Genomic DNA, 27,365 nt, shown 5'->3' with positions numbered 1-27,365 from the left:
CGCAAGAGGGAATTTTTTATAAAACAAAAAATGCTAATATTTAAGTTGAAAAAATCGAATGTAAGATTCCATACCACAGTATTTTTACGAAATTAAATAAAATATATATAATTAATTTTTGATTAATTACGCTAAATTACTGCTATCAACCAGGTGTTTATTTCAAACAATAAACAGCTGTTGGTTTTGGTGGTACCTGATTGGAGATTTTGTTTTTAACTGAACCACAACTCGATATCCAATGTAGGATATCAACTGGAGAAATGTGTTGAATATTCATTCGAGAACTGTATATTTCTCAAAATATCTCAAACGTCTGAAAACAATTGAAGAATGACGTCTTTAGGAAGTTTTCGACGATGGAGATTCGAGAACTATACATTTTACAAAATTTTTTAAAGGTTGGATAGTGATTGGAGAATGAAGTTGGATATCAACTATCTGATTTAAGAATGAGTAAATAATGATGTTGGATATCACCTCAAGAACTAAATATATTTCACTGGAGACATTTTTTCTATGTTTGTTGAGTAAAAAAAATCCATCTGTTGTTGTATCTACAAATTATCTAGACAATAAAAAACCAATTGCCGTCATCCAGTGAGTTTTACAGCTCCGGCTCACGCTCAATTCTCACGGGAATACTCTGGCTCATTTGCCGTCTTCCAATGAGTTTTACAGCTCCGGCTCACGCTCAATTATCACGGGAATGCTCTGGATCATTTAGATACTTGAGAAGCAGATGTGAAATTTTCGCACACGTGAAATGTGATGGGCAGATGTCGCCGCTGTTTTTCATTTAACTCATACGGCGAAAGGCTAAGTAAGAAAAAGTAGGTTTATTAAAGGCAGCGTTGCCAAACTAAAAATAAGTAGGTAATTAACAAATTATATGGCTCACAAATTGAACCAGACTTCTATCCGGATTTATCTGGCTCAAATCATTGTTGTTGCATTTACATGCAAAATTATTTATCTGGCTCAGGATTTGGCCACCGGATGCTATTGAGAGACGCAGATGTCGTGATATTTTCGCACACGTCAAATGTGATAGGCAGATGTCGCCGCTGTTTTTCATTTAACTCATACGGCGAAACGCTAAGCAGCGACATCTATTTTTGAAAAAGTAGGTTTATTTAAGGCAGCATTGCCAAACTAAAGACAAGTAATAAACAAATTATCTGGCTCACAAATGAACCAGACTTCTATCTGGATTTATCTGGCTCAGATCGTTGTTGTTGCATTTACATGCAAAATTATTTATCTGCCTCAGGCTCTTTGCCACCGGATGATGGCTAATGTTGCCGCAAAAGAAAGCCTACCCCAAAGGCGGCCTTAAACTGTGACTGAAAAACTGCTCAGTAGTTTAACCGGAGTTTCAATTTGACTAGAGTTTAAGCAAACTTAGTTTAAGGTTAGCTTAACCAGCTACTGAAAAACCGGGCCTAACATGTGGATTTTATGCCAGCTAAATCTGTGAGCATATGCGGAGCGAACCGGTTGGCAATGATAATACTCGAAATTGTGTCCGTACCTTACCAAACTAAATAATTGTTCTAAATAAAATAAATTGAACTTGTTTTCTCATGTATCAAAGATAAAATGTAATTTAAAGTAGCAAGAGCTACAATATAAGGCTGTGTAACTCTTTGCAATGTTGAGTTATACGAGTTAGCTCAGGGAGTGGAGCGCTGACACACTTTGCTTGAATCCATAGATGAATGGATTTGCAACTCTTTGTTCCGAGAGAGCGCTGTCAAAATGCACATTTTTTATAACATTTGTCAATGATGCCACTCCAAACAAAAATTAATAGATCTGAATATGGGGATTTTGGACATACATTTCGGCGATTATATTTTCAATCATTTAATAAAACGATAGTCGTAAAATATTCATTTCCTTAAACTTATTTTACAATAATACGACTAGTTAGAGTCAAATATAAGCAAATCTAAATAAAATTTACATTTTGATTAAATTAATTAGTCAAATATTGTAACGCATTTAACTCACAGTGAAAACCATATATTCTTTTGAAATTTCAGTAAATCGGGCTTATGATATAATAGCTAACATCATTTAATGGATAGGGCTTATCCTACATGTCTGACGTTCCAGGTTCTGTGATCAAAATGGACTGGTTGCATCGGGACTTCATATTTACAAAACCTGTTTTTAGTGATAACTTTTGAATATGAAATAATATTTACCCTCCGCCTTCGAACTAATAATTTTTACACTAAAACAATTATTTTTATCCTTTTTCCCATAATTTTTGAACGCATTTCTACAGTTGTAGGTCAAACTAAAGTTGACCGAAATTTTTGGCCCGTTTTTCATTTTAGCTGGCACATTTTTTGTTCTGGCACCCGCTTCAGCTGTCGCGAGGGATTTAGCTGTGATTGTTGCCAGCTCAAATTTGAGATAAATCCCTCGTTAGAGCGTAAAAATGAGAGTTTCGTATCAAGTCATCTTTGCTTGAATCCGTGGCGCAATATGACATGAGTAACATCAGACTCGCGCAAGCTCTCATTGAGCTGGCAACACTTCAACTTACTTCACTTACGCCTGCTAAAAGCTTTGAAAAAGATAGCGCCATCTATTAACAGCTTTTTCTGGTGCACTAGCGAATTACCAGCACTACCTCCATCAACTTGGTGCCGCTAGTAGCGCCAACAACACCAAACCACAAATATGACTAAAATATATTTCGAATCAATAGCGCAAGCAACGCCACCAACTTACTACTGAGCAGCGTACAAAATTCGTTTGTTCTCATTGCGCTAACTCAGCAAGTTGACACCGGCTTAGGCGTTGGTGTCATGGTGTCAACACCACAAACAATGCCATAATACCCAGGCTTAGTAAATGTATTTACCGTGCTTAAATTAACCTTCATGTACAAATATTGACGGCTTACGACGTTATTCTAGCCTGGTAACAACTTTCTTTTAACCGGTTAAGAAAATGACACGATCACTTTTCGTACTCTGATTAGGGGCAATAACGTTACCAACAAAATTGGTAGTAACGTCTAACTACGTAAAACTGTACGTATTTGAATTGAAAAACCAACTGCAAACATGGCTTAGTAATCGCTCACCTCCTTGCATCTTGACTGAACGCCTAAATCCAAATGTCTTTAGTGCGAACGGTGGAGAGACGAGACGCCTTTATTTAAAGTAAAAAATTCAGGAAATATTCAGTTCGGTAGGTTAGGTTAAACTGGCTGGTCTCACAGACTGAATGAGTCCATAGTGTTACCAGAAGCTTGCTTAACGACCAAACTGAAAAACCCTATTCGAATCCAGGACCAATGTTATTAAATAACTCCATCCTCTTGTCAAATATTAGACGCTTTCTAAGACATACATATGCTACTTACTGCTTCTTGATGTGGTAGCTGTGCCACTCCTAATAGCTGGAGTCTTAGCCTGGTGAGAGCAGGTCACGAGTACAATCGTTTCCTCCTCCAACCCACAATTCTTATATCTGCTATCACTTACTAGGCTTAATTTTAAATGATGTGACACTAACGGGCAGTGTCCAGTCAGAACAGTTCGCTCTTTTCTATGATAAGAGTAACTTTGTTTAGTCTAAGGTTGTAAGACCTGCCCATAATCTTCGATACTTTGCAGTCCCTGCTTTCCTTCTTGGTCGAGGATGCGCAATTCTCTTATTCTTTTAGTCTCGCTCAATCTGATTAGGGCGCTTACGGTACAGTCTTCGAGGTATGCGCTCGTTTTAGCTACCTCATCCGCTTTTTCATTTCCATCTATTACCATATAGCCAAGGACCCAATATGCATAGATGTAACTTCACTCTATCCCGATTCTTTCCAGGGATTGCTTACACTCTAACACAATTTTAGATGCTGTGGTATGCTATTTTCCTTCAGTGTTTCTGCTGCTTTAGTCACGGCTACTACTTCCGCATACTTTGTAATCTAGCAGCTTGTAGCGTCTGCTTATTTCCGGATTAGCGCACTTCCTTGATTTTTGAACTCAGGAGTGTCAAAGTTCTGCTGTCACGTCCAAAAGTGTGGGGGGAACAAACTTTGATACCTGTCTTTAATTCTTTTAACTTATTTTAAGTTTTTTCTTTTTAATACTTCAAATTAAATTAAATCATTTATTATACACTTTTGGGCAAAAATCATGTTATAAAATCAATGTAACTGTGCTTCTTATCAACACATGTATTTATTGTAGTAACGCCACATATCCACGTTTACCCTATACGATTTTATAGGAGATGGAATTTTGCGTTTCACTTTGAAATCGGTTAATTTCATGTCCGTTTTTGGTCCTGCTAAACAATTTGAAAATGTGGCCATGTGCCCCCTTCAATTGCTCTTGCATTTTGTGCCTCTGTACAAATTTTATTTCATCATAACAAAGACTGCAAATATGACGACATGATACGTAACTCATACGCCCCTACCGGCTCATCGCATGCAAGCCGGCTAATTTCGCTTGTAAAACGACTAACAAACAATTCATGTTTAAATAGCCTTGGACGATTTTTGTTGGCAATAAAAGCAAAAGTAATAAACGAAACAATAAAAAAAAATAGAAAAGCAACAATTAATTAGGTACGCGTATAAGCAAGGGATACCTCAAATTCGACTGCTACATCCAAACATTCTACAATTGTTTCATATCTTTTTTTAACGCGCGTAGCAAAACATCGCTTATGTCAATTTGTATTTCTTTTTGCTCTATTGATTTGAATTAATTTATTTCGCAATACAAAAAACGCTAATTACATACCTTGCTTGAATTAATAGTTAAGATAATTGTAAAAATATCGAACTTATTCTGCGTAGCTCAATGACAAGTAGACTTCAAGAAAAACGCCACAACTGACAGACAAGAAAATTTTGACATAAATTTTTCCAGTTCGAGTTTGCGTTCTTCCTTTTTTAATGCTCATTTATGTTGCCATGCAATTGTGAAGATCTACACCCGAGATAATGGTTAGTTTGCTTGCTTTTATTACACTTAAAATATTTTATAATAATCATGAATTATGTTTACCGAAGTTTGTGTTTTTTACTTTTTTATGGACGCAATTCACCGTTTGTTATCCGATAATTTAGTTTATGACCCACGTAGAACTAAGAACTTACTTTGCGCTATTTTTTCGCTGGGTTTTAGTTTTTTACGTTATTAGAAAATGTTTAAAAATTTTACTTTCAAAAATAGAAAAGAAATAAATTCAAAGGCGATTTGATTTTGTTTGTTAAAAATACAGTTTTGCAGTGTTTTATTGCTATTAAAAAGGAAGTAGTGGAAGATAAGACGATAAGGGAGCAATTTTAAGCGCTCTCGCGGTACAAAGCCTATGAAACCAAATTTTTAGCAGGAGTTGGATCAGTGTTGCCCTTCTAGATGTTCCGCTAGATTTATCCCTTCTTTATGTAAGTTAAATTTTCACTTATTTGTTTATATAAAGGAAAATGACAAAAATTTCAGCAAAATATGTTTATGTTCGTGTACTTGTAGAGGTATAAAAGAATCGAGATAGATATAGACTTCCATATATCAAAATCATCAGTATCGAAAAAAAATTATTGATTAAGCCATGTCCGTTAACACAATAACTTGACCAAATATTGAGATATCTTCACCATATTCGGTATACGGGCTTATCTGGACCCAGAATAGATTGGTATTGAAAATGAGCGAAATAGGATGATAACCACGCCCACTTTTTTGATATCAAAAATTCAGAAAAATTTTAAAAATTAGATAATTCAAAAACGAATACCACTAAGCTAATGAAATTTGGAAGGTGGATTGGTTTTATGACGCAAAACCTAAATTCCGAAAAATTGTGGATTATGGAACATTAAGAAGAAAATTTGGTGGTTTAACAAGCCGTAAATCCAAAGCCGTTAAAGATATTACATTGAAATTTGGCAGAGACACTATCCTTGCCAAATTATATAGATTGAGTGAAGATAATCAAAATCGGTTAAAGACGAAGTGGGCGTTGTCTCTCCTAAAGGTTTAACCTTAACAAAGTTTGCAATGACTCTATGGTATTTAAGTACATTTGACTGGTATTCTACCTGAGCTAGGAACAAAACTTAAACACGAGAGAATTGCGCTGTTGTGGTAGTTAAGTTCGTTAAGGTCGTTTTTTTTTGTACTTAGGCATTTTACAAGGCCTTTTATTCCCTCCCCATATGTGGTATGGTTTAATAAAAATATATATTGGAGCCATGCAAACAACACAAATATTAAAATTGTACATGAATACAACACTCTTAATGGTCTATTAATACTCATGACTCTCGTGGCACAGGGCGCCTCCAGTTTTTTCGGCTGTTTTTAAGAGCTACAATTCCCGATGTGCAAACGTAGCAATTCTGACCACATCGACGTCACTTTCCTAGAAGCTCTGGGTGTAGCTCCGAACACTTTCTAACGGATGTTTTTGTCGCGCTATGCTGCCGAGCTACACCAGAGTAACATCATGAAACGTTAGGGAGTGACTATTCGGTCAAGGATGCCGCCCTCGAAATCATAAGCAGTCTAAGTGGATGTCATTGCGTAACACATGGTTGAAAATCGTATAATCCTCGGCGCATCTACATAATTAAAATTTTACAAGGACCCTGGATAAAGTTTTTAAATTGTAGACCAAAGTTTGCAGACGTTTGTGTTCACAACATTGATTTCAATAGTCTTCGTGAAATCAAAACGATATTTTAGAATGAAAGTCGACCGATTTTAAGTTGAAAGGTGTTAACTGCTGTTTTCCGGCCTTATGATATAAGAGCTCATTATGGATGACCGCGTAGCTTCAGTTTTCAGACTAGTTCGACTGTCCACTACGTTAGGGTAGTAGCACACACGGTCATTATTTTTACTGTCTTGGGAAAGCTTTTACTTCACCACTTTGAGTGTTCTTGCTAAGGACAAAGCCTCACCTGGTAAATACATACATATATGTGCCTACGTATTCACATTTGTAAAAGGAGCCGTAACGTGTAGGTGATATTTAAACTTCGTTGATAGGCTATAATCAATGTGATTCACTCCAAGGGACTAGTTTTGGATAGGGCCGCCAATTTTATGTCAAACCCGGAGACTTGGGTGTTGAAGGATGAAGTGTGAAAATTAAAATTAACAATTCAGACGCTATTGTATAGTTTCGCAAATAACTAAACAGATTTTTAAATGTAAGCCCAAATGATTTTTCAAAACCTTCCCATACGTACATATATCCTCAACTTAAGTATGAGGTAAGAATCATTTCAAAGGAGTGTTTATGCCCCTGGAACCTACTAAAAGATTTTGCATCACTGATTTGGCTTATTCTTTCAGCCAATCGCAATATAAAATTTAAAAAAAATCTGTACCTCTTTTGCTTTTTTTTTTAACAACTTGAGGACAATTTGAAAACAATTTGAAACGCCTTGGGTAATTTTATTTGAATTAGTTGTTCAATATTTTTTGGAAAAAATATGCAAAGTAAGCATATAAATTTATTATATAACTTTTCTTTTAGTGTTTTGTTTTAATAACTTGGTGAAATGGGTGATGCAAAGTCCGTATTAAGCTGACATCGAAAATGTCTGTTTTTTTTTAAATAACTTTTGAACAGTTAGAAAGAGTTAAATTTCGCAATTAGTTTCTTGTAACAGCGATGCGCATCCGTTGATACCACTTTCGACCATATCCGACCAATTTTCGACATGAATAATAAAAGGCCTAAACAGTATTTTTAAACGAGTAGAAAATATAGTAACGCGCCGGATGCCGCCGTCGCCGCCGCCGCGCCGATATTTTTGACATTAGGCGGCGGCGTGCGAAAAACGACCCTAATTGGCGTCGGCGGCGGCGTTTATCGACGGCGTATATCTCTAATTCATACAAGTGAAAAATCTTTCTATTCCTCCATTGCCATACCTACCTGTCAAATAATAGCTGACAGGGAGAACGGCTGTCGCGAATGGCCAGAGAATGGAAGAAAGGTTTGTTTTTTGCTCGCAGTTATTACATTGAAGTGCCATGAATGGCACATTTGTGTTTCAAATCAGCTTTTCCATCAAATATGTATACAGAAAATCAGACTACATATTAATATTCATTTTTAAAATCAAGTTAATATGTTAAATTTGAGCAGTCAGTTATGCAAACATTTTTAAATATGTAAATAATACAATATACAAGTCGTCTACAAAAATGTTTGAAAAACACTATTGAGCAAATGATTTAAGTAATCGAACAGCGATTGATCAGGTGATCGAGGCTGTTACTATTGTGAACGTTTTTATCAAACATTCGCCACTTGTATGAATTCACAATGCTAAAAAGGCTTCTATTTTTTTTTTGATAAACAAATGACCGTTTTTTTTTTGTTTTTGATAGGCATATACGTGCCCTGATAAAATTAATAAGTCACATTATTTGGGACAGAAGTTTAATCGATCGAAATTTTCTGATAAGATAGTTTGTATGTATGTTCGTTATTCACCTTAATGAAAAGTAGTAGCTTTTTGTCTAAAACTGTGTAAAGAATGTTGATTATCGATTTACAGTATTGCTATCAAATTCCATAAGTAAACACTCCTCTATATTTGAAGTTAGGATTTTTTTTATTTGAAAATCTGGGGCAAGTTGCTATTTAGTTTCGACCTAGTTTACATAAAACGAGATTGTACCCTTCGATAGTCGGTAATTATGATCAAATTTTAGAGATGCGGATTTTTTTTTCATAGAAAATGTTCCACCCCTAGAGTGTAATCCCTGATTGGAAGCACAAAATAAAAGAGAAACGTGAACATTAAACAGAAAATAATCTGGATCCCAGGAATGGAACATACGTAAACACGCAGATTATCTTTTGACGATTTATTGTCGATTAAGGTATGTGTAAACGTGGTCTTATGCTATGATAAAAGAAAACACGGTATTTCCATTTTGACGTATTTGACATAACCTATATTAGTTGTCAGAAATAAAATTTGTAAAATTCTGAAAAAGCATTGCCACCTCAACAAAATTATGTTTTAGAAATATTACATCTTTTGTGGGTTATTTTTATTCGACTATCAATGTTCCATGCTAAAAGTATGTCGCATTCAGAAAATAAAGCAAAATCTATGTATATACTCCTTTCAGGAGAGTAGTGCTTCTTAAACTCTTACCTCTTAAAAGGGGAAGCCCCCTGCAAACCATTGCTACTAAGGCATCGAATCCCGACTATCTTTTGCGATCCCGGCATTTCGGCATTTGAAAATGACAACCTCGGTATTTTTTGGAATCGTTCCGAGACTGTTATTTTTGAATTTTGGTTCAAAAATAGTTATGTAACGTATACAAATATGAATATTTTAACAAAAACATTTATTAGAAAAATGTCTGTTTCCTTTGAAATCGGATCATTGACATTTAAAAGATCTAAGGAAGACTATACTTAATTTATAATTTTTTAAATTGTAGCCCCGCGATTTCGGGATAGCAAAATGGCTCGGGAGGCCTGGGATTCGGGATCGGGGCTCTCGGGATCGATATCTTAATTCCTATGCAGTTTATTTTACCTCTACTTTACATTTTCTCTTTTACATTTTGGGCATTGCGACCACGTCTTTCGTTTTGCTCAGGGTACAACATATACTCCACGTCTTCGCTTATTAGGAGGACGGACCTATGCGAAGTTCCTTTCAATCCGCTGTCGATATATTAGTGGTGTGATTGTGCAACAGGTTCGGCAAATTCTCAGACTGCAAAACACATTGGACTCATGTCACACCTTTGGAAGTACGCAATAACTCGCTTTAGCTGTTTCAAGGTGTTAATATTGTTCAGCCTACTCAACTTATTTCCATTATATCTGATTAATCAAGTAGTGGTAGAAGTTTATTTGTTTCGCCCCGCTTCATTCTGACCATGACTAGTAGGGTAAAGCCTCTGCACCAGTAACAAGCTGCCTTTACTAGCTTAAGACCATATGGAGGAAAAGAAACAATAATGTATGTTTGCGGTGGATGTATGCAATAAGAACAAGTAAGGAAGGTTAAGTTCGGGTGTAACCGAACATTATATACTCAGCGTGAGCTTCAAATGTACATTTCATTTCAGATAAATTAGTTTTCTACATAACACGTAGCACCGCCCGTTTAAAAGAAATGTCTCCCCATTTCCTCTTATAATAAAACTTAGTAAGTGAAATATCATTGATTCAAAACTATTTTTCGCTAAGATATAGCTTATTATTTTCGTCTACGACCCTTTTAAAAATCTTTTATATAAAAGTGGGTGTGGTCTTTAATCGATCTTGCCCATTTTCTAGAAATATTTCCTGCTATAGGGAAAATTTGTGTACCCAATTTTATTGCGCTCCGTTAATTTTCTTCGAGTTATGGCTCCCGAAACATAGAAAATTGCTTAGTCATCACGCCCGTTTTTAAAAATTTGAAGTTTTTCCTATTTATTGTTATAAATCCACTTGGGAAATGAAATAACATTGATATAAAGCTCTTTTTTGCAAAGATATAGCCAATTTTATTCGTCCACGAGCCTTTTAAAAATCTTTTATATAAAAGTGGGCGATTTCGTTAATTTTTCTTCAAAGCATTCCTTACACTAAAGACAACCTCTTTGCCGAATTTTGGTTTAACGATTTTTGATTTATGATTAATAATATTTGTAAAATTGATTTTATCACAAGTGGGCGGTGCCACGCCAATTTAAAAAAAATGTTTCCAAATTTTTATCAAGAGTCTCAATATCAGTCCACATGTCGAATTTCAACATTCTAGGTGTATTATTTACTAAATTATCAGGTTTTTTGTGTTTTTCAAAATTTTATATATATAAAAAGTGGGCGTGGTTATTATCCGATTTCGCTCATTTTTAATACCAATCTATTCTCGGTTCAGATAAGCTAGTGTACCAAATTTGGTGAAGATATCTCAATATTTACTCAAGTTATCTTGTTAACGGACAGACGGACGGACGGACATGGCTTAATCAAAGTTTTTTTCGATATTGATGATTTTATATATGTGGAAGTCTATATATATCTCGATTCCTTTATACCCGTACAACCAACCGTTATCCAATCAAAGTTAATATACTCTGTGTGCAAAGCACGCTGAGTATAACAAAGAATTGTTAAGTTAAACGGTTTTATTGAAAACAATACTTACATGAAGTAATAATAATACTAAAAGCTAGAAAATAATTAGGTAGGTCCTAGGTACTAGTTATCATACTCCTCATCAATATAGGGCGTTGATCAGACAATTAAATAAAAGCGTTGGGCGCGTGAAATTTCTAAAAATGTGAGGCGTAGCATAACCTTATTAATGTTCAGTTGGTCTTCTGACTATCAATAGAAATTTGACACGTCCAACGCTTTTAATTAATTGTCTGATCAACGCCCTATATTGATGAGGAGTGTGATGACTAGTACCTAGGACCTACCTAATTATTTTTTAGCTTTTAGTATTATTATTACTTCATGTAAGTATTGTTTTCAATAAAACCGTTTAACTAAAATTTTTTTATTTTCAAGTTTTTAGTCTATTTTCATTCTATTCTATTGCCTATTATTTCTCATTCTATTTAGTTCATTTAGTGACTCATTATTACAAAGACTCTTTCCTGACAATTTGTTACAATCTAAGTCCTCAATACATAGTCCTTCCAAAGACTTTAGTCGAATCTGCGCCACGTATGCTTGTCCCTCCTCCAACTCCAAAATATTTTGATGTCTCTTCTACCGGACTGCATGTAATATTTGTTCCGAATATGAGCCAAATCGGACATCATAGGTCGCTCTCTATTCATGTATGTGTTATGTGTTCTAAATATGGACCAAATCGGACCACAAATACGATTTTTTTTAACATCTCGATCCTTGTGTCACCTAACGGCTATTTTTTCACAGGTCGCTTTTTATTCATGTATGTATTATGTGTTCCAAATATTATTTTTTGAATATCTCGATGCTTGCGCCACCTAGCGGCAATTTTTTTTCATAGGTCTCTTTCTTTTCTTGTATGTATTTTGTGTTCCAAATATGAGCCAAATCGGACCACAAATACAATTTTTTCTTAATATCTCGATCATTGTACCACCTAGCGGCTATTTTTTTCACAGGCCGCTTTTTATTCATATATGTATTATGTGGTCCAAATATGAGCCTAATCAGACCACAAATACGATTTTTTGAATATCTCGATCCATGCGCCACCTAGCGGCAATTTTTTTCATAGGTCTCTTTCTATTTTTGTATGTATTATGTGTTCCAAATATGAGCCTAATCGGACCACAAATACGATTTTTTTGAATATCTCGATCTTTGCGCCACCTAGCGGCTATTTTTTTTTCATAGGTCGCTATCTGTTCATGTAGTATTATGTGTTCCAAATATGAACCAAATCGGACCACAAATACGATTTTTTGAAATATTTTGATCCATGCGCCACCTATCGGAGTTTTTTTTCTTATTTTTGCATTGTCATCGGGTACTGAACTATATTCCAAGTTTCAAGCTTGTAGCTTATCGGGAAGTTACTTAAATTTCAATTACAAAATACGTGCCGGCCGGCCTGTCAAGTCAAGCAAAATAAATCTGACTGGAGTGTCCATGCACGGACTCTCAACTTTACGCCATGCAAAAAAAAATATTAAATCTTTACTCACCACTTTGCTCCGTATCTCCTGCCTTGCCCTTCTTTTTAGAAGTTGTTGAATATTCTTTACAATTAGCACCACCCATTATGCCAAATACTGATTTTTTCCACCCCAACAAATTACTTTTAAGTACTTTTTGCTGTTGTTGCAGTGTTGATGTTTGGTAAAACCTGTTGAATGGTGGTGATTATAACAATTGCACATACATATGCCATTTTAAACACCAAGGCTAATCAACTAACTGACCTTCCTTGTTTTTGTGGTGCTGAGCTAAGGTGCGGACTGTTGTGAAGTTGATTCGAGTACAGCTGGCCGAATATCGTATTGTTGAGTTTTTTTCTATAGCAATTTAAGAAAAATGTTAAATCGAAACAATGCCACTGAAGTTGTTGCTCTTTATATTGTCGCCGTACTAAACCGTGGGATGAAAGAATGTTGGAACAACGCCGCGATATTAAATTCCTGTGTGTAGACGCAATTTTTTTGTGATGGAATGCCAAGCTTATGAAAGGCGTTCGATTGGATTGCGGTTGATTTTTTGGAGAGAAGAATATGGAGATTTACATATATTGAGCGGAATACTTAATAGTAGCAATATCGCTAGACAAAAAGAGCAAATCATGAAAACTAGCAAATGCCTCGAAAAACGTACAAAATTTGCACACTTTTGGAAAATCTTTTTATTTACGTGTAGTCGATGTTTACAAGGCATTTGCGTGTTGGAGTGTGTTGTCTCATTGGCCTGAAGGTTTAATGTGGCCATATAAATCGTCCCCGAGATGCTCGGGCCAGCACCTTAATGGTGCTGTTACCGGAGCGTATCGGATCTGTATCCGACAAAGGACCATCACATCGATAACACTCCCCAAAACCTTCGGGGAGTAACCTAATCGCTACAACAACAACAACGAACATTGTTCTGTCTCTCCTTACTCCCTTCCTTTCTCTCTCCTTCTTCACTCTACCTATCTCTCCCTATCCGTATCGAAATTTCACTCCCTATCTATATTGTTTATCCACATATACAACGGGGCGTTGAGATCTATTTAAAAAAAATGTAAGGTGCAAAAACCTCCGAAGAGATCTAAGGCCGAGCTTCTCTTCCAATTTGCGTCGTGCTCTTATTTTTTCCTACAAATTGGCGGGATGGGGCCTACTTGTTTAATGCCGACTCCGAACGGCATCTGCAAGGCAGATGAGTTTTCACTGAGAGCTTTTCATGGCAGAAATACACTCGGAGTGCTTGCCAAACACTGCCGAGGGGCGACCCCGCTTAGAAAAACTTTCTTCTAATTAAAAAAATTTGTTTCTAAACTTTTTGATGTTGCTTTTTCCGGGGCGTGAACCCAGCACCTTCGGTGTGGTAGGGGGAGCACGCTACCATCACACCACGGCGGCCGCGATCTGGGATCGATTTTACCCTATGAAATAAAAAAGATACGAATTATCCTTTCTTGTAGAGGGGTTTAATTCTTTCTGCCGAGCATTTTTCATACATACGCAATAATAGCCCTGGGCAGCTGATTGCAGTTAGTCTGATTACATAAACCATTTCATCCAGTGTTTCTGCATATTAACATATCTGACCATAGTCCATTCGTCGATATGTCGAAGTCCAACAATGGCGCGTATGACTACATTCACCCCAGGTGTCTTCTCTAGATCTAATTTACTCGTACTTGTTAGACTACCTCATTCCTTATTGTTGCGACGGTCAGGTCTACTTATGGTCAGCAGATTGTCTACATGTAGTTCTAGAATCTCTGTGAGTTTTCTAATTGCATTATTTGGCTGCAGGTAGCAACTCCTATGTGTGGTGTATACTACAATTACACGGGTATAGCCAAATACGACAATTCGGTTTTTTTTATATTATCGTTGTCGTCCACTGCGAGGTGTCAGGTTCCCTGATGATTAGTTGAGTGAATAGTTTAATCGGCAATGAAGCAGTTGACCTAGATCGCTTCATATTCAATGAAGCTTCAAGCGGAACTATTTTCGGGAGCCTTTCAACGCTCATAGCCGAGCCACTTAATGCAGCACTACACTTCCGTTCGCTGTCTGATTGTCATCCAGCCAGTAAGGATTTTTTGACTTTTCTCTACTTAGTATCCATAATGACGACCGTAATAATTACCACGCTTTTTATATAGCAGTGGCATTAAGTAGCTTCTGAGCTGTTCGGGTCCTTGTATTTATGGTAACCGAGCTTGGCAGCCCCGTCACTGTTGACGTATATAAATTCGAGACTGTGATGGATTTCGCTATTTGCTAGCCAGAATTAACAGCAAAAACAATGACAGCTTAGTTATCAAACAGAGAATAACTCTTGCCAACAAGTGCTACTTTGGACTGAGTAAGAAATTGAGAAGTAAAGCCTTCTCTCGACGAACAAAATCTTCGTTTGAAAGTTCTACCACGCTTTTTTACAGATCTACCATCGATTTCTTTTAATTTACCACCAAATTGGTTTTGGAAGAGCCAGCACTACTTTAGAATCACCCTTGCAGATATTAGACTGTAACATATGTAGTTCTCAACCGATTTTAAATGTTTACGAGGTTTGGAGAGACAAAACTTTTCTTCTTTAAATTGCTACACACTAGGGAAAATATTGTATGCAGTCATTGAGTGTGTTCGAGCTTCAACCGGGAGTCATTGGTGCCGTATGTCGTATCCCTAACGTAATCAGCTGTTTATCGTTACGACGGTAAACCAAAACCCAATTGGTTGGCTACGACACAGATACGACCTTAGCGGCACCAATAACCGATTGCATTGATTCTCATAAGCTTGGTCGAATCAGCTGTTATAAGGTTACCGATAAAGCACCCATGTCTGCAGCTTAACGTTCATCGGCAAAGTTTGAGCAGCGGTGCCAACGTCGCGCGTTCGCTGAATTAAATCTTGGCTGCCTATTGATTACCACTAGCAAATGAAACAACACAAAAAAATTTACTGTTATTGCAGCACATTATCGGTTGGAGTATCAGCAACATTCCATCAATTAAGCAGCACTTTAACAAAAATGCTGCTATTATTTGGCGGCTCGAACACACCCATTCTTTGATCCTTACTTTCAATTTTTTTGTCTTTTTTGTAACACTGTGTAATTTTTCTTTTCAGTAATGTGTAGGTATAATGTTGATAAGTTTTTTAGTGGTCATATTTTTCTCAGTAAAAACAAAGAAATTCTTTGTTCCTAGGACGCAAACGCACATTCACACATGCGAGTATTTATGAGACATGCGACGCCTCTCAGTGACTGTAGACAGGTTTGTGCGCCAGCTTCAGTTATTAACTTTTTATAAATTTTTTTTATTTTTATTAACTAGCAAGCTCTTATTATTAGCAATTCGTTTTACCACATTACTCTGAGTTATTATTGAAATTTCTTATGGCCTACAGTTATTATACTCTCGAGGCGTAATTTTTTGCGGATTTCCTATATTTTTTAAACAATTCTAATCAATTGCAATTTTACAGCTGTTTTAAAACCAAAAAAAAAAAAACCGTTTAAAAACGAAAGATTTTTTTTATTTACATACGAGATAGTATTATTATGGGTTATTCATCCAATACGCGCGAGCAACAAATCACGAATGAGTAACAAACTTGGCTATTTTAACCGACCAACTGATTTGTATCATTTAGTAGTTCCTCTCTATTTTACTCCGTCTTGTGGCTACTTAGTGCTCCACAAATACACACACTCACATATATATGTGGTGAGTGCGTGTGGGCCAATCCGAGTAAAGGGCTGTCAAAAAAACGAATATTAACTTGCTGGTGGAGATTTGAATGAGTCAGGCACAGCGGCGGCACAAACAGAAACCAAAAACAAGTAAAGGTGTCTAAGTTCGGGTGTAACCGAACATTATATACTCAGCGTGAGCTTCAATTGTACATTTCATTTCAGATAAATTACTTTTCTACATAACACGTGGCACCGCCCGTTTAAAAAAAATGTCTCTGCATTTCCTCTTACAATAAAACTTGATAAGTGAAATATCATTGATTCAAAACTATTTTTTGCTAAGTTATAGCTTATTATTTTAGTCAACGACCCTTTTAAACTTGTTTTATATCTAAGTTGCCGTGGTCTTTAACCGATCCCGTCCATTTTTAATAGAAATATTTTCTGCTATAAGGAAAATATGTGTACACAATTTCATCCGTTAATTTTTCTTCGAGTTATGGCTGCCGAAACATAGAAAATTGCTTAGTCATAAAAGGGGCGGTGACACGACCATTTTTTTTAATTGGAAGTTTTTCCTGTTTATTGTTATAAATCCACTTGGGAAATGAAATACTATTGATATAAAGCTCTTTTTTGCAAAGATAAAGGTTATTTTATTCGTCTACGACCCTTTTAAAAATATTTTATATAAAAGTGGGCGTGTTCCTTAACCGATTTCGTTAATTTTTTCTCAAAGCATTCCTTATAGTAAAGGCAACCTCTCTGCAGAATTTTGTTACGATAGGTTTAAAGATTTTTGATTTATGATTAATAATATTTGTAAAATTGATTTTATCACATGTGGGCGGCGCCACGCCCATTTTAAAATTGTTTTCAATTTTTTATCCAGAGTCTCAATATCAGTCCACATGTCAAATTTCAACATTCTAGGTGTATTATTTACTAAATAATCAGGTTTTTTGTGTTTTCCAAAATGTTATATATATATAAAAAGTGGGCGTAGTTATCATTTGATTTCGCTCATTTTCAATACTGGGTCCAGATAAGCTCGTGTACCAAATTTGGTGAAGATACCTCAATATTTACTCAAGTTATCGTGTTAACGGACAGACGGACGGACGGACATGGCTCAATAAAATTTTTTCCGATACTGGTGATTTTTATATATGGAAGTCTATATCTATCTCGATTCCTTTATACCTGTACAACCAACCGATATCCATCAAAGTTAATATACTCTGTGTGCAAAGCACGCTGAGTATAAAAATAGTTAAATTGTGATTATTAAATCAAAATAAAGGTTTTCTAGCGTTGGATATGACGAAATTCATGCCCCAATGATGGTCCCCGAGATTCGATGGTTTACTGTTTCCCACTATTCGTTCTGTTGGCGGTTCTCTATAGTTATACGTTCTCTGAATGTAACCAACACATTGACAATTATTTTCTGCGGTGGTCAATTTTTTAGTAAAAAGTAGTTTCACATAACTTTAAGTAATTTTTAAGAAAGGCCATCTAATTGAGCGCATAATTTTTGCACTTCCATAACACACAAGAGTTGCTAAGTTTGATGTGTTCTCTCCATTTCATTTGCCAAACACCAACACGCGGATTTTGACAATCTGAACCAGAGAACTATAGAGAAGCGCCAACAGAACGACCAGTCTCTGATCTGAACAAACAGGCAACAGCTATGGGCAAAGAGCTGTGGACGGGCGTTAAGCCGGAGTCATTGGTGCCGTATGTCGTATCGCTGTATCCGTATCCCTAACGTAATCAGCTGTTTATCGTTACGACGGTAAACCAAAACCCAATTGGTTGGCTACGATACGGTTACGACTTTAGCGGCAACAATAATCGATTGTATTGATTCTCATAAGGTTGGTCGAATCAGCTGTTATAAGGTTACCGATACGGTTACCGATAAAGCACCAATGTCTCCAGCTTTAAGCAGATCTTGCATATTTGCGAAAAACATTTCAGTTCTAAGGATTTTGTCTTCTTCCTGATATATTAAAAAAATTTCTTACAAAACGCCAAGGAATGGGCAAGAGAATTTGGTTTATTCCACTTTAAGTTATTCTGGATTTGCCCATATCTATTAGGGTGGGTCGATTTGTATGGACGATAGTTAACCGATATCGCGCCATCGAATTTTCGATAGGATTTGGGCTCAGGAAAAAAGTTCCACTACGCATACCAAAAAAAAAATAATTTTCGAGCCTGCGACATTTAATTTATTTTTTGACTTTTTTTCGACTTTGATTTTTAAGGTTTTTTTCACGACCTACTTAAAAAATGTTGATATGTATACCCGTCCGACCTAAAAATGTCCTCTTAAAAACGTTGGCGATAAGTTTTTTGAAAAAAAAAAAAAAAAACACGTTTTTAGCGGACATTTTTGGGTCGAGCCTTAAAAATCAAAGTCGAAAAAAGTAAAAAATGAAATTTTGCAGGCTCGAAAATTATTTTTTTGGGTATGCGTAGTGCAACTTTTTTTTCCTGAGCCCAAATCCTATCGAAAAATCGATGGCGCGATATCGGTTAATAAGTCGACTCAGTCTAATATACATACTTACTTAGTAATATCAGATTTCTCAAAAATGCTCCGAACCTTTATGAAGCTATCACATGATGAAGTGCACTTGAATGAGGCTTTGCGGTGAAACGGAAGTAAAATATATTAGAGTGCTCGTAAGCAAATGTATCCGAAACCAATGAAGATATTGAAATAAAAACATGTTTGACTCTGCCACTAGAAATATATTTCTTGGGTTTTTCAGTGCGAGTTTAAACTTCATTTAAAGTTGACTAGAGTTTATCACTGCCAAAGAGAGTATCGCTATGTCATATCCTCCTTAAAACATTGTTTGGGATAAGAGGTCTTGGGCCGCTTCACAGTGGTTTAAATTGAGTTGCCACTATCTCATAGGGCAATTTGGTTGCTTCCTTCCCGTTGTGGGCATCTAAAACTGTCTGGCGAATGTTGTCCCCCACATAACGCACACTACATCTGCTCTTACTGTCCAAGCCTAATTTAAAGGCATGGCACGCCAGAATGCAGTGTCTAGTCAGAACACCCCTCATGAGTCTACAGTCCTCTCTTTTTAATGATAGGACCAAATTTATTAGTCTAAGGTTGTAAGACCCACACATAATCCCACACGCCTTTCCCGCTTGGTCGATCGTGTGCACCTCTCGCCTTCGCTTCAAGGGATGCGCCCTTTTTAGCGAGTTCATCCGCTTTTTCATTCCCATTTATTCCCATATGCCCTGGGACTCAATATAGATGTATGCTTCTTCCTGTCCCGATTCTTTCCAGGGATTGATTACACACTTTTAGATGCTGTGCTATGCAAGATTATTGCCTTAATTGTTGCTTGCCTGTCAATATAAAAGTTTACACTGCTGCAGTTTAAGCTATTTTCTTCCAGTGTTTCTACTGCTTTAGTTACGGTTAATACTTCCGCGTGAAAAACGCTACAGTGATCTGGCAACTTGCAGCATCTGCTTATTTCCGAATCAGCACAGTATACCGCATACCCTACTCCTTCCACTACTTTGGGACCATCAGTGTACATATGTACCGCCTCGTCCGCAATTTTGCCACCCTTGCGCCAATCATCTATTGCCGCTTTAAGTGCCCCTTCGAAAACTTAGATTTTAGTCAAGTTTAACTGTAGTTTAAGCCTGCACTGAAAAGCCGATCCTAATATCTATGTATGTATGTTTATCGTTAAAACACATTTAAGGGCCACCTTCGTCACCACTTTGGTTAATATCTCCAAAACTCTCAATATGTCGACAGCTTTAATCAAAATTTTAATTTAATCGGTTCACCTGTTTTCGAGATTTGTGACCCAAAGAACCGGACTTCGATTAGAATAGATATAGATGTACATACATAAAGCCAGGAATAAAATCGTTAAATATATAACCAGAACGAAGGTTTTGGCAAGCCTTGCGAGTGTATTTCTGCTATTCCGCTGGGAGACGGTTTAAAACATGTAGATCCGCCAATTCGCCGAAAAAATTAATTGGCAGCAAACTAGAACTTGAAAGAGTAGCTCGGTAGGTTAGGTTGAACTGGCCGGCCCATGATTACCTCATATAGACTGCATGAATCCGTAGTGTTAGGTTTGGATAAAATGGTCGGTCAATTAGGAGCTTGCACAGATACTTACAGTTTTCTAGTCCTTCGCTCAATTGCTGTCTCGGGATCTGACAACTCTTCTGACCCTTGCCGCCGGAGCCTTGACCTCGCTAGCGCACGTTCTTAACCGTTTCTTTCTGCAACCCGTACTTCCTACATCTGTTGTTTCCTCGAGACCAGAAAGCAGTGCCCTGTTAGTACGCCCATCGGCCTATTCGTTACCTTCTATCCTCTTGTGCTTATCTGAAGGAAGTGCTGTGTGATTAAAGCGACTGCAGTTTAAACACTTCCTCCAGAATTTTTGCTGCTTTCCTCTCGGATACTTGCGTTAATGTCAATGATAAATGCGAAGGCAATTGTCAATCGCTCCACCTGCCATCTGTAACATAACAGGGAATATCCCCCGTGGGGTTTAAATGTGACAAAAGTTGTATCGCCCATTCAAGTTTGGCGTTTGTCATCAACCCTAATACTGTTTACTCGCCGTTTCGCTGGAGGTGCTATGTCCTCACAGAAGTTTTTTCATGACGATCCTCAACAGCTCTATCCAGCACCCCACTGCTTTCGCACCTCTTTACAGCTAAAGAATCTTCTTCACGACAGAAAAGGTCGCAGAAACATAACGAGAATGTTCGCGAAAATGTTCGTGTCGTGTATTTGGCGCTTAACAGTGATAAAAGATAGACGTACCACTTGTCCCTGTTTTGTTCTTAAGGGCCAGTTAATGGTGACTTAACCATAACTTTTTATGAAATTTTCACGATTTTTAGGTTAAGGCACCAATAACTGATGTCAATTTGATATGGATAAGTAAAAATATGGTTATGACTATGTACACTTTAAGCTGGAGACATTGGTGCTTTATCGGTAACCGTATCGGTAACCTTTTAACAGCTGATTCGACCAACCTTATGAGAATCATTGCAATCGATTATTGGTGCCGCTAAGGTCGTAACCGTATCGTAGCCAACAAATTGGGTTTTGGTTTACCGTCGTTACGATAAACAGCTGATAACGTTAGGGATACGGATACAGCGATACGACATACGGCACCAATGACTCCGGCCTTAACTCGGGCCAATTAAACTTCCTTAACCCTAACGCCATAGTCGTAACCATACCCATACCCATCGATTACATTGATTTCCATAAGGTGGGATCGATCAGCAGTTATATCTGGTTATGGTTATAAGTCACCATTAATTGGCCCTTTAATTTTGCAATACTTATAATTTTATACCCAGCTGTGCATATCGCACAGAGTATATTAAATACTTGTATTCGCCTAACAGTACTTTGGCCATAAACGAATCGTGAGAAATCTCACTTGTATACTGAAGAATTTAAAAAGGATCGTAGATCAACATAATAGGCAATATTTTACAAAAAACTTCTTAATACAGATCAATACTGTTTCGCTTTTGATGTAACACTAAATATTCCACACTTTCTGGGCCAAATATATAACACGCAGAGAACGCACCACTTATTCAAGTTATATCCTTTCGGGTAATAATCTAGAACAGGGGTCGACTGCTAATAAGCGTCCAAAAATGACGGGAGAGGTATCAAACGACGCGTCTTGAAATCAGTATTAAAACACGTTCAAAAGATATTAACGAAAAAGCGAAAAGTAGCCCATCCGAAGCCGGGGGTGGGATCCATAGTATTTTTGCGCAGAACACTTTTCCTAGTTGGCGGCCTTCGGCCGGTCCACTGCATATTCACTCAGACGAAAAGACAAGAACGGAATGCCACATTAGGTTATAGATAGCAGTTTATTAGGTGTGTTTTGTTGGTATACACAGATGTTTACATATTTTTTGCTTAAGTTTCCACATGGCTGCTTTAAAGCCAAATTAAACTTCCTTAACCCTAACGCCATAGTCGTAACCATACCCATATCCATAACCATCTCAGTGTGATCAATTAATGGTGCCTTAACCTAAAAAACGTGAAAATTTCATAAAAATGATGAAAATGCAAAAAATTACAAACAGATTCCACAAAAAATAAGTATCTTAGTCATAACGTATCCAAAACACTGAAGAAAATCTAAAAAAAGATTAAATTCACCAACTCGAATATTTTTAGGTTATGGATATGGCGAGAAATCAAAAACCAATTGATTGGCTATGGCGTTAGCGTTATGGTATGGCACCATTAATCGATTACATTCCTTTTCATAAGGTAGGTTCGATCAGCTGATTTATCTGGTTATGGCTTTATGGTTATAAGTCACCATTAATTCACCCTTTACTGCTTACGTCATTTATTCGGCGGATAAGCTTTATGGCCAGCTCCCTTTAAAATAACTGAGTGTCAAAAAACAAACCAACTGAGTTGTACGACACAAACTTACAGCTGAGTATACAATGTCCGGTTAGAGCTTAGACTCCCTTGTTTCTTATACATTCCTAAACAGAAATAACAGCTAATGCTCGCACGATCATGTTTGCTGATAAGAATAGTTTGTATGCCATGTACAGATACAACACACATATAAACTTACCCCCTTATTCATAAAAAATACAAAAGGTTTATAAAGCGTTTTAAAATGACATTTCCATACGAATTTCCAATTACGAGAGCTTGATAAAGAAATTTAATTTTTTATAAATACAGGGGTGAATAAATAAGTAACTTAATACACCCAAACACTTTCTTTTAGTTAATAAATACGTAACACAAAATATACTTATTACATTTTAATTTTATAAAATATTTCACCATTCCGAGAACTGTATTTGTGAACACTTGAAATTAGTGATGAGAGATATTTCACTAACGGTGATTTAATCACAGCGATTGGAAAACACCTTTTAGTGATTTCTATAAGTAGTTCCGGATTAAAGACCAAAAGACGTATATTCTTTTACCGCGTTTCTCCGCCTTAACCATGGTTCAACTATATACAGGTTGGCTCATCTGTAAAGCAACAAAATATGTCTGTTCAAATTGTCAAAATCTGTGTATTGGTGTTGGTGCGAATGGTATGGAATGGAAACATAAAACTTAGCAGTTTTTGTTTGTGTAAGTAAAATGATGCCAATGTGTTGGTTTCATTTTGAGTTTGCCATCTCCTTTTGACAATCCCTTCGACCATGCAATGACATAAATAAAATCAGCTGATGAGATGAGCCAACCTGTACATAATTGAACCATGGCCTTAACACTTAAACGTGCTAACCGAAATAAGCATGGTTTGCGATAATATACAACGTGTGTGGTGACTTCAAATCGAAGGGATTCAAGGGGTTGTGTAGCTCCTCATGGAACTTGAGGGTGGGGAGGGAGGGATGGCCTGAAGGCTTAATGTGGCCATATAAATCGTTCCCGAGATTGTCGGGCCAGCACCTTAAAGGTGCTGTGTTACTGGAGCGTACCGGATCGGTATCCGGCAAAAGACCATTACATCGATAACTCTCCCCAAAACCTTCGGGAGTAAACTTATCGCTACAACAACAACAACGTCAAATCGAAATGTATCGCAGAAACAAATCGGAAATCGAGTTAGCCCTTTACGCTATAAATTGAAATTGGCATAATCTAATGCAAGTTCTATGTCGCGATGCTTCGCTTTGACAGTGCCTTAAGTTAACAATATCTCAACTTTTTGCGTCGCTTTAAATTCCCAAAACTTTGTGAAGCGAAACAAAGGTGCGGCCATATATCGAGCTAATAAATATTCCTTGGTGATTTTTGTATAACGACGTGTGCTAAATGCGCCAAAAATTGAAAATTTGACTTAACGAACTCAAATTTTGACACCGATTGTGGTGAATTTTTGAGAATTACTTATGTTGAGCTATAGTGACGTACGCCTCCCTGGGGAAGTTGTATTTCCTCAACTGCAAGTTCAGGGGTGGCTTTCCATAATTCGATAGTCGACACTCGTTAGATCGATACTTTAATTCGATATCGAACGCTCGACGACACAGTTTTGTTTTACGTATTTCAATTTGAGTACATTTTTCTCGTGTATCAAAAAGTGTTTCGATATTATATTGGAATCATCAAAATAATTTCAATAGGGAAAAGCGTTTGTTTGCTGACTCCTTAGCTTAAAATTATTCGTCAAATAATCGCTAAAGCATTAAAAACTCTAGCTTACGAAAAGCAATTCGACACCTAAGGTGCTATCGAACAGATTATATCGAACGTTCGATACGACGCGACGAGATTTTGTGTTACGGAACGCAAAAACGATTATTTGATACTCGTTTTTGTTCGATATCGAATTACGGAAAGCCACCCCAGGGCAATTTCTGACACAGTAGTCTGAAGACTTTTTGTGGAATTTTTTAGTCGTTTTCATGGCCCTTTATTCACACAGCTGCACTTCGTTTTGAGAATTACAAGAGAAAAGACGTGCGATACTTGTTGGTTTTTGTGATTCTTCTTGGCGGCCATTTTGAAAGTTGTTCTTTCTATTTTGAGACTGGTTTTGTACCAAATAAAATTGTATTTATTTTGTGAATTTCATTAAAATTATTAAACATTGAAATAATTAAACAGAAGTGGAGAATTGTTGGATACGAGTACTGTAAGTATTTATATTATACTGGGTAAGGTAGCTGACTCTTTTTTGTGTGGTTTTTGAGGAATAATCTGTAGAAGTTTCTCGGAACTTCTACAAAATGGCGGACGCTTCGGCGTCGGGCGATACTGGGAACGCTATGGATGTAATTGAGGGCATTGTGAAGGATTCCTTATTGGAATTAGGAGAAATAAGAGAAGATTGGGAACCGAAAATACGTAGGTTAAAAGGTAACAGGCATAGGGAAGCAAACAAATCTATGTTAGCTCATCCAAACAAACCTGCAAAGGAAATGCCTCCGATGCAAGGAATATTAGTGAAAAAAGGTACAGTCAAAGCAAAGGTAGATGCTAATGGTAAGACATTAGGGGCGATCCCGAAGGCAGACAGTATTGACAATACAAATTCACTGGAAGGCAATAAAAATGTGCAAACAGATAGTATGGAGGAGGAAAGTGAAGAAAATCAGGCCATTGGTGGCAACATGTCTGGAGTAAGTGAGGAGAATAATGGAAAGTTGCAGGAAAACAAAAAGGAAAATAAGGACAGGGAAACAATTTTTTTTGATAAAGGATACAAAGGAGTGTATGCTGTTTTAGTTGACACATCCAAGTCAAAACACTTTGAAAATCTGACTATGAAGAGTGGGCTTGTCTTATGGTCCAAAATTAGAAACCTACAAATAGAAGGAATCAAAGAGGTAAAGGCTCTAGGAAAATCACTATATAAAATTTTTTTTGAGACTGCGGTAACTGCGAACATGTGCGTAATAAATAAAAAACTTTTAGAAATGGAGGTAAAGCCATTTATTCCGAGATCTTTTGTAGAGACGTATGGGGTAATAAAGTATGTACCTGAAGAATTTTCAGAAGAGGAAATTTTCAATAACTTGGTATCTGAGGTTAAAGTGACGGCTGTGTCTAGGATTAAACGTAGGGACAAAGAAGACAAACTAAAATTCATAAACACACAGACAGTAAAGATTGCATTTGCTGGTGGAGAACTGCCAGAAAAGGTACAACTATGGTTTACAAATTGTAAGGTAAGGCATTACTTCCCCCCTGCCAAGCAATGTTATAATTGTGGAAGGTTGGGTCATACGAAGGCCAGCTGTAGAGCAAAGACCAGATGCATTCTATGTGGATATGAGGGTAAATGTGGTGAGGATTGCAAAAACAAAAAATGTATCCTGTGTGGTGATAAAAATCACGTGTCTCTAAATCGAAATGTATGCCCAGCATGGCAAAAGGAGAAACAAGTATTTGAAGTTATGACAATTAAAAAAATTAGCAAAAAAGAGGCTATGATACATACTCGCAATTGCACAGTCCAGAGCGACAAAATAGATTCAGTTTGCTAACAGAATACGAAGAAGAGTTTCCGCTGCTAAATTCAAACAGCGCAAGAACAATAAATGCAAATCTAGAAACAAATAAAAGATTTGTGACAAAGTCATATAATTTAGTGGCTCGTAAAGCCAACACTACTGAAAAGAAAGTAAACCCAATGAGGGAAAAAAGGAGTCGGGCTGAAGTCATACCTTGCTATGACAGGCCAGGATGGACAAGGGTTTCGGAGTTAGAAAGAGTAATAGATCAGTTACAAAGTAGGTTTTCAATAACAAGAGATGATCCACTAGTCTCAGTATTATACAACATGTGTGAAAAAAATGCAATGGGGGAGTTGTTGGAAGAGAGGGTGGAAAGATTTCGTAATCCTAATGGTAAGATTAGCACAATATAATTGTCAAAGTTTAAATACAAACAAATTCAATATTGATATATTTAATCAACAAAATTTAATAGATATTATATGTTTGCAAGAGATTTTCTCCCATGATGGGGAGAATGTTAACCATAAATTAACAAATTTTAAGATGATCAAAAAAACCAGATCAGATGGGTATGGAGGAGTAGCGATAGGCTTTAAGAAAAATATCTTATTTAGCAAAATAAAGTATAGGACTCCATTTGATATTGTTATTGCAAAAACCAGAAATTTAAATAAAAACTTAACAATTTGCTCGGTTTACTTGCAGCCATCCATGAATTTGGAAACATTTAATAATGAAATGGCCAGGTTGATTTCTTTTTTAAATGGTCAAACCAATGTAATTTTGCTCGGTGATTTCAATGCCAGAATGAGTATTTGGGGTGACACGATTGACACACCCAAAGGAAGGGCTCTACTTTCTCTTATCAATAATTCAAATCTTAGTTGTATAAATGATGGTACAAAAACTTTTTTTAGGAACTCGGACGTAATGGGTACTAGCCAGGCCAGTGTTTTAGACCTGTCATTTATTGGTTT

General features: G+C 36.7%; 1 protein-coding gene across 14 annotated transcripts in view; it reads right to left on the bottom strand.

The window, feature by feature from the left end:
* The window catches only part of LOC137249402 (apoptosis-inducing factor 3-like), a 29,790-nt gene extending 6,501 nt beyond the window's left edge, over positions 1-23,289 (bottom strand). The window contains exons 1-3 of one of the 14 annotated variants that reach the window (XM_067780848.1): positions 23,221-23,268; positions 12,909-13,001; positions 12,672-12,832 (exon numbers count right to left, since the gene is read on the bottom strand). In XM_067780848.1, coding sequence (XP_067636949.1) covers positions 12,672-12,747 — 76 coding nt within the window. In that variant the 5' untranslated portion in view covers positions 12,748-12,832; positions 12,909-13,001; positions 23,221-23,268. The other 13 variants (XM_067780829.1, XM_067780830.1, XM_067780836.1 and 10 more) reach the window with 13 other exon arrangements.
* Between the last annotated feature and the right edge of the window lie 4,076 nt (positions 23,290-27,365).

Source organism: Eurosta solidaginis, chromosome 4, assembly GCF_040869045.1.
Source record: "Eurosta solidaginis isolate ZX-2024a chromosome 4, ASM4086904v1, whole genome shotgun sequence".
Taxonomy (NCBI): Eukaryota; Metazoa; Arthropoda; class Insecta; order Diptera; family Tephritidae; genus Eurosta; species Eurosta solidaginis.
Note: the sequence above shows the minus strand (reverse complement) of the source record. Positions and strands in the feature narration are given on the sequence as shown.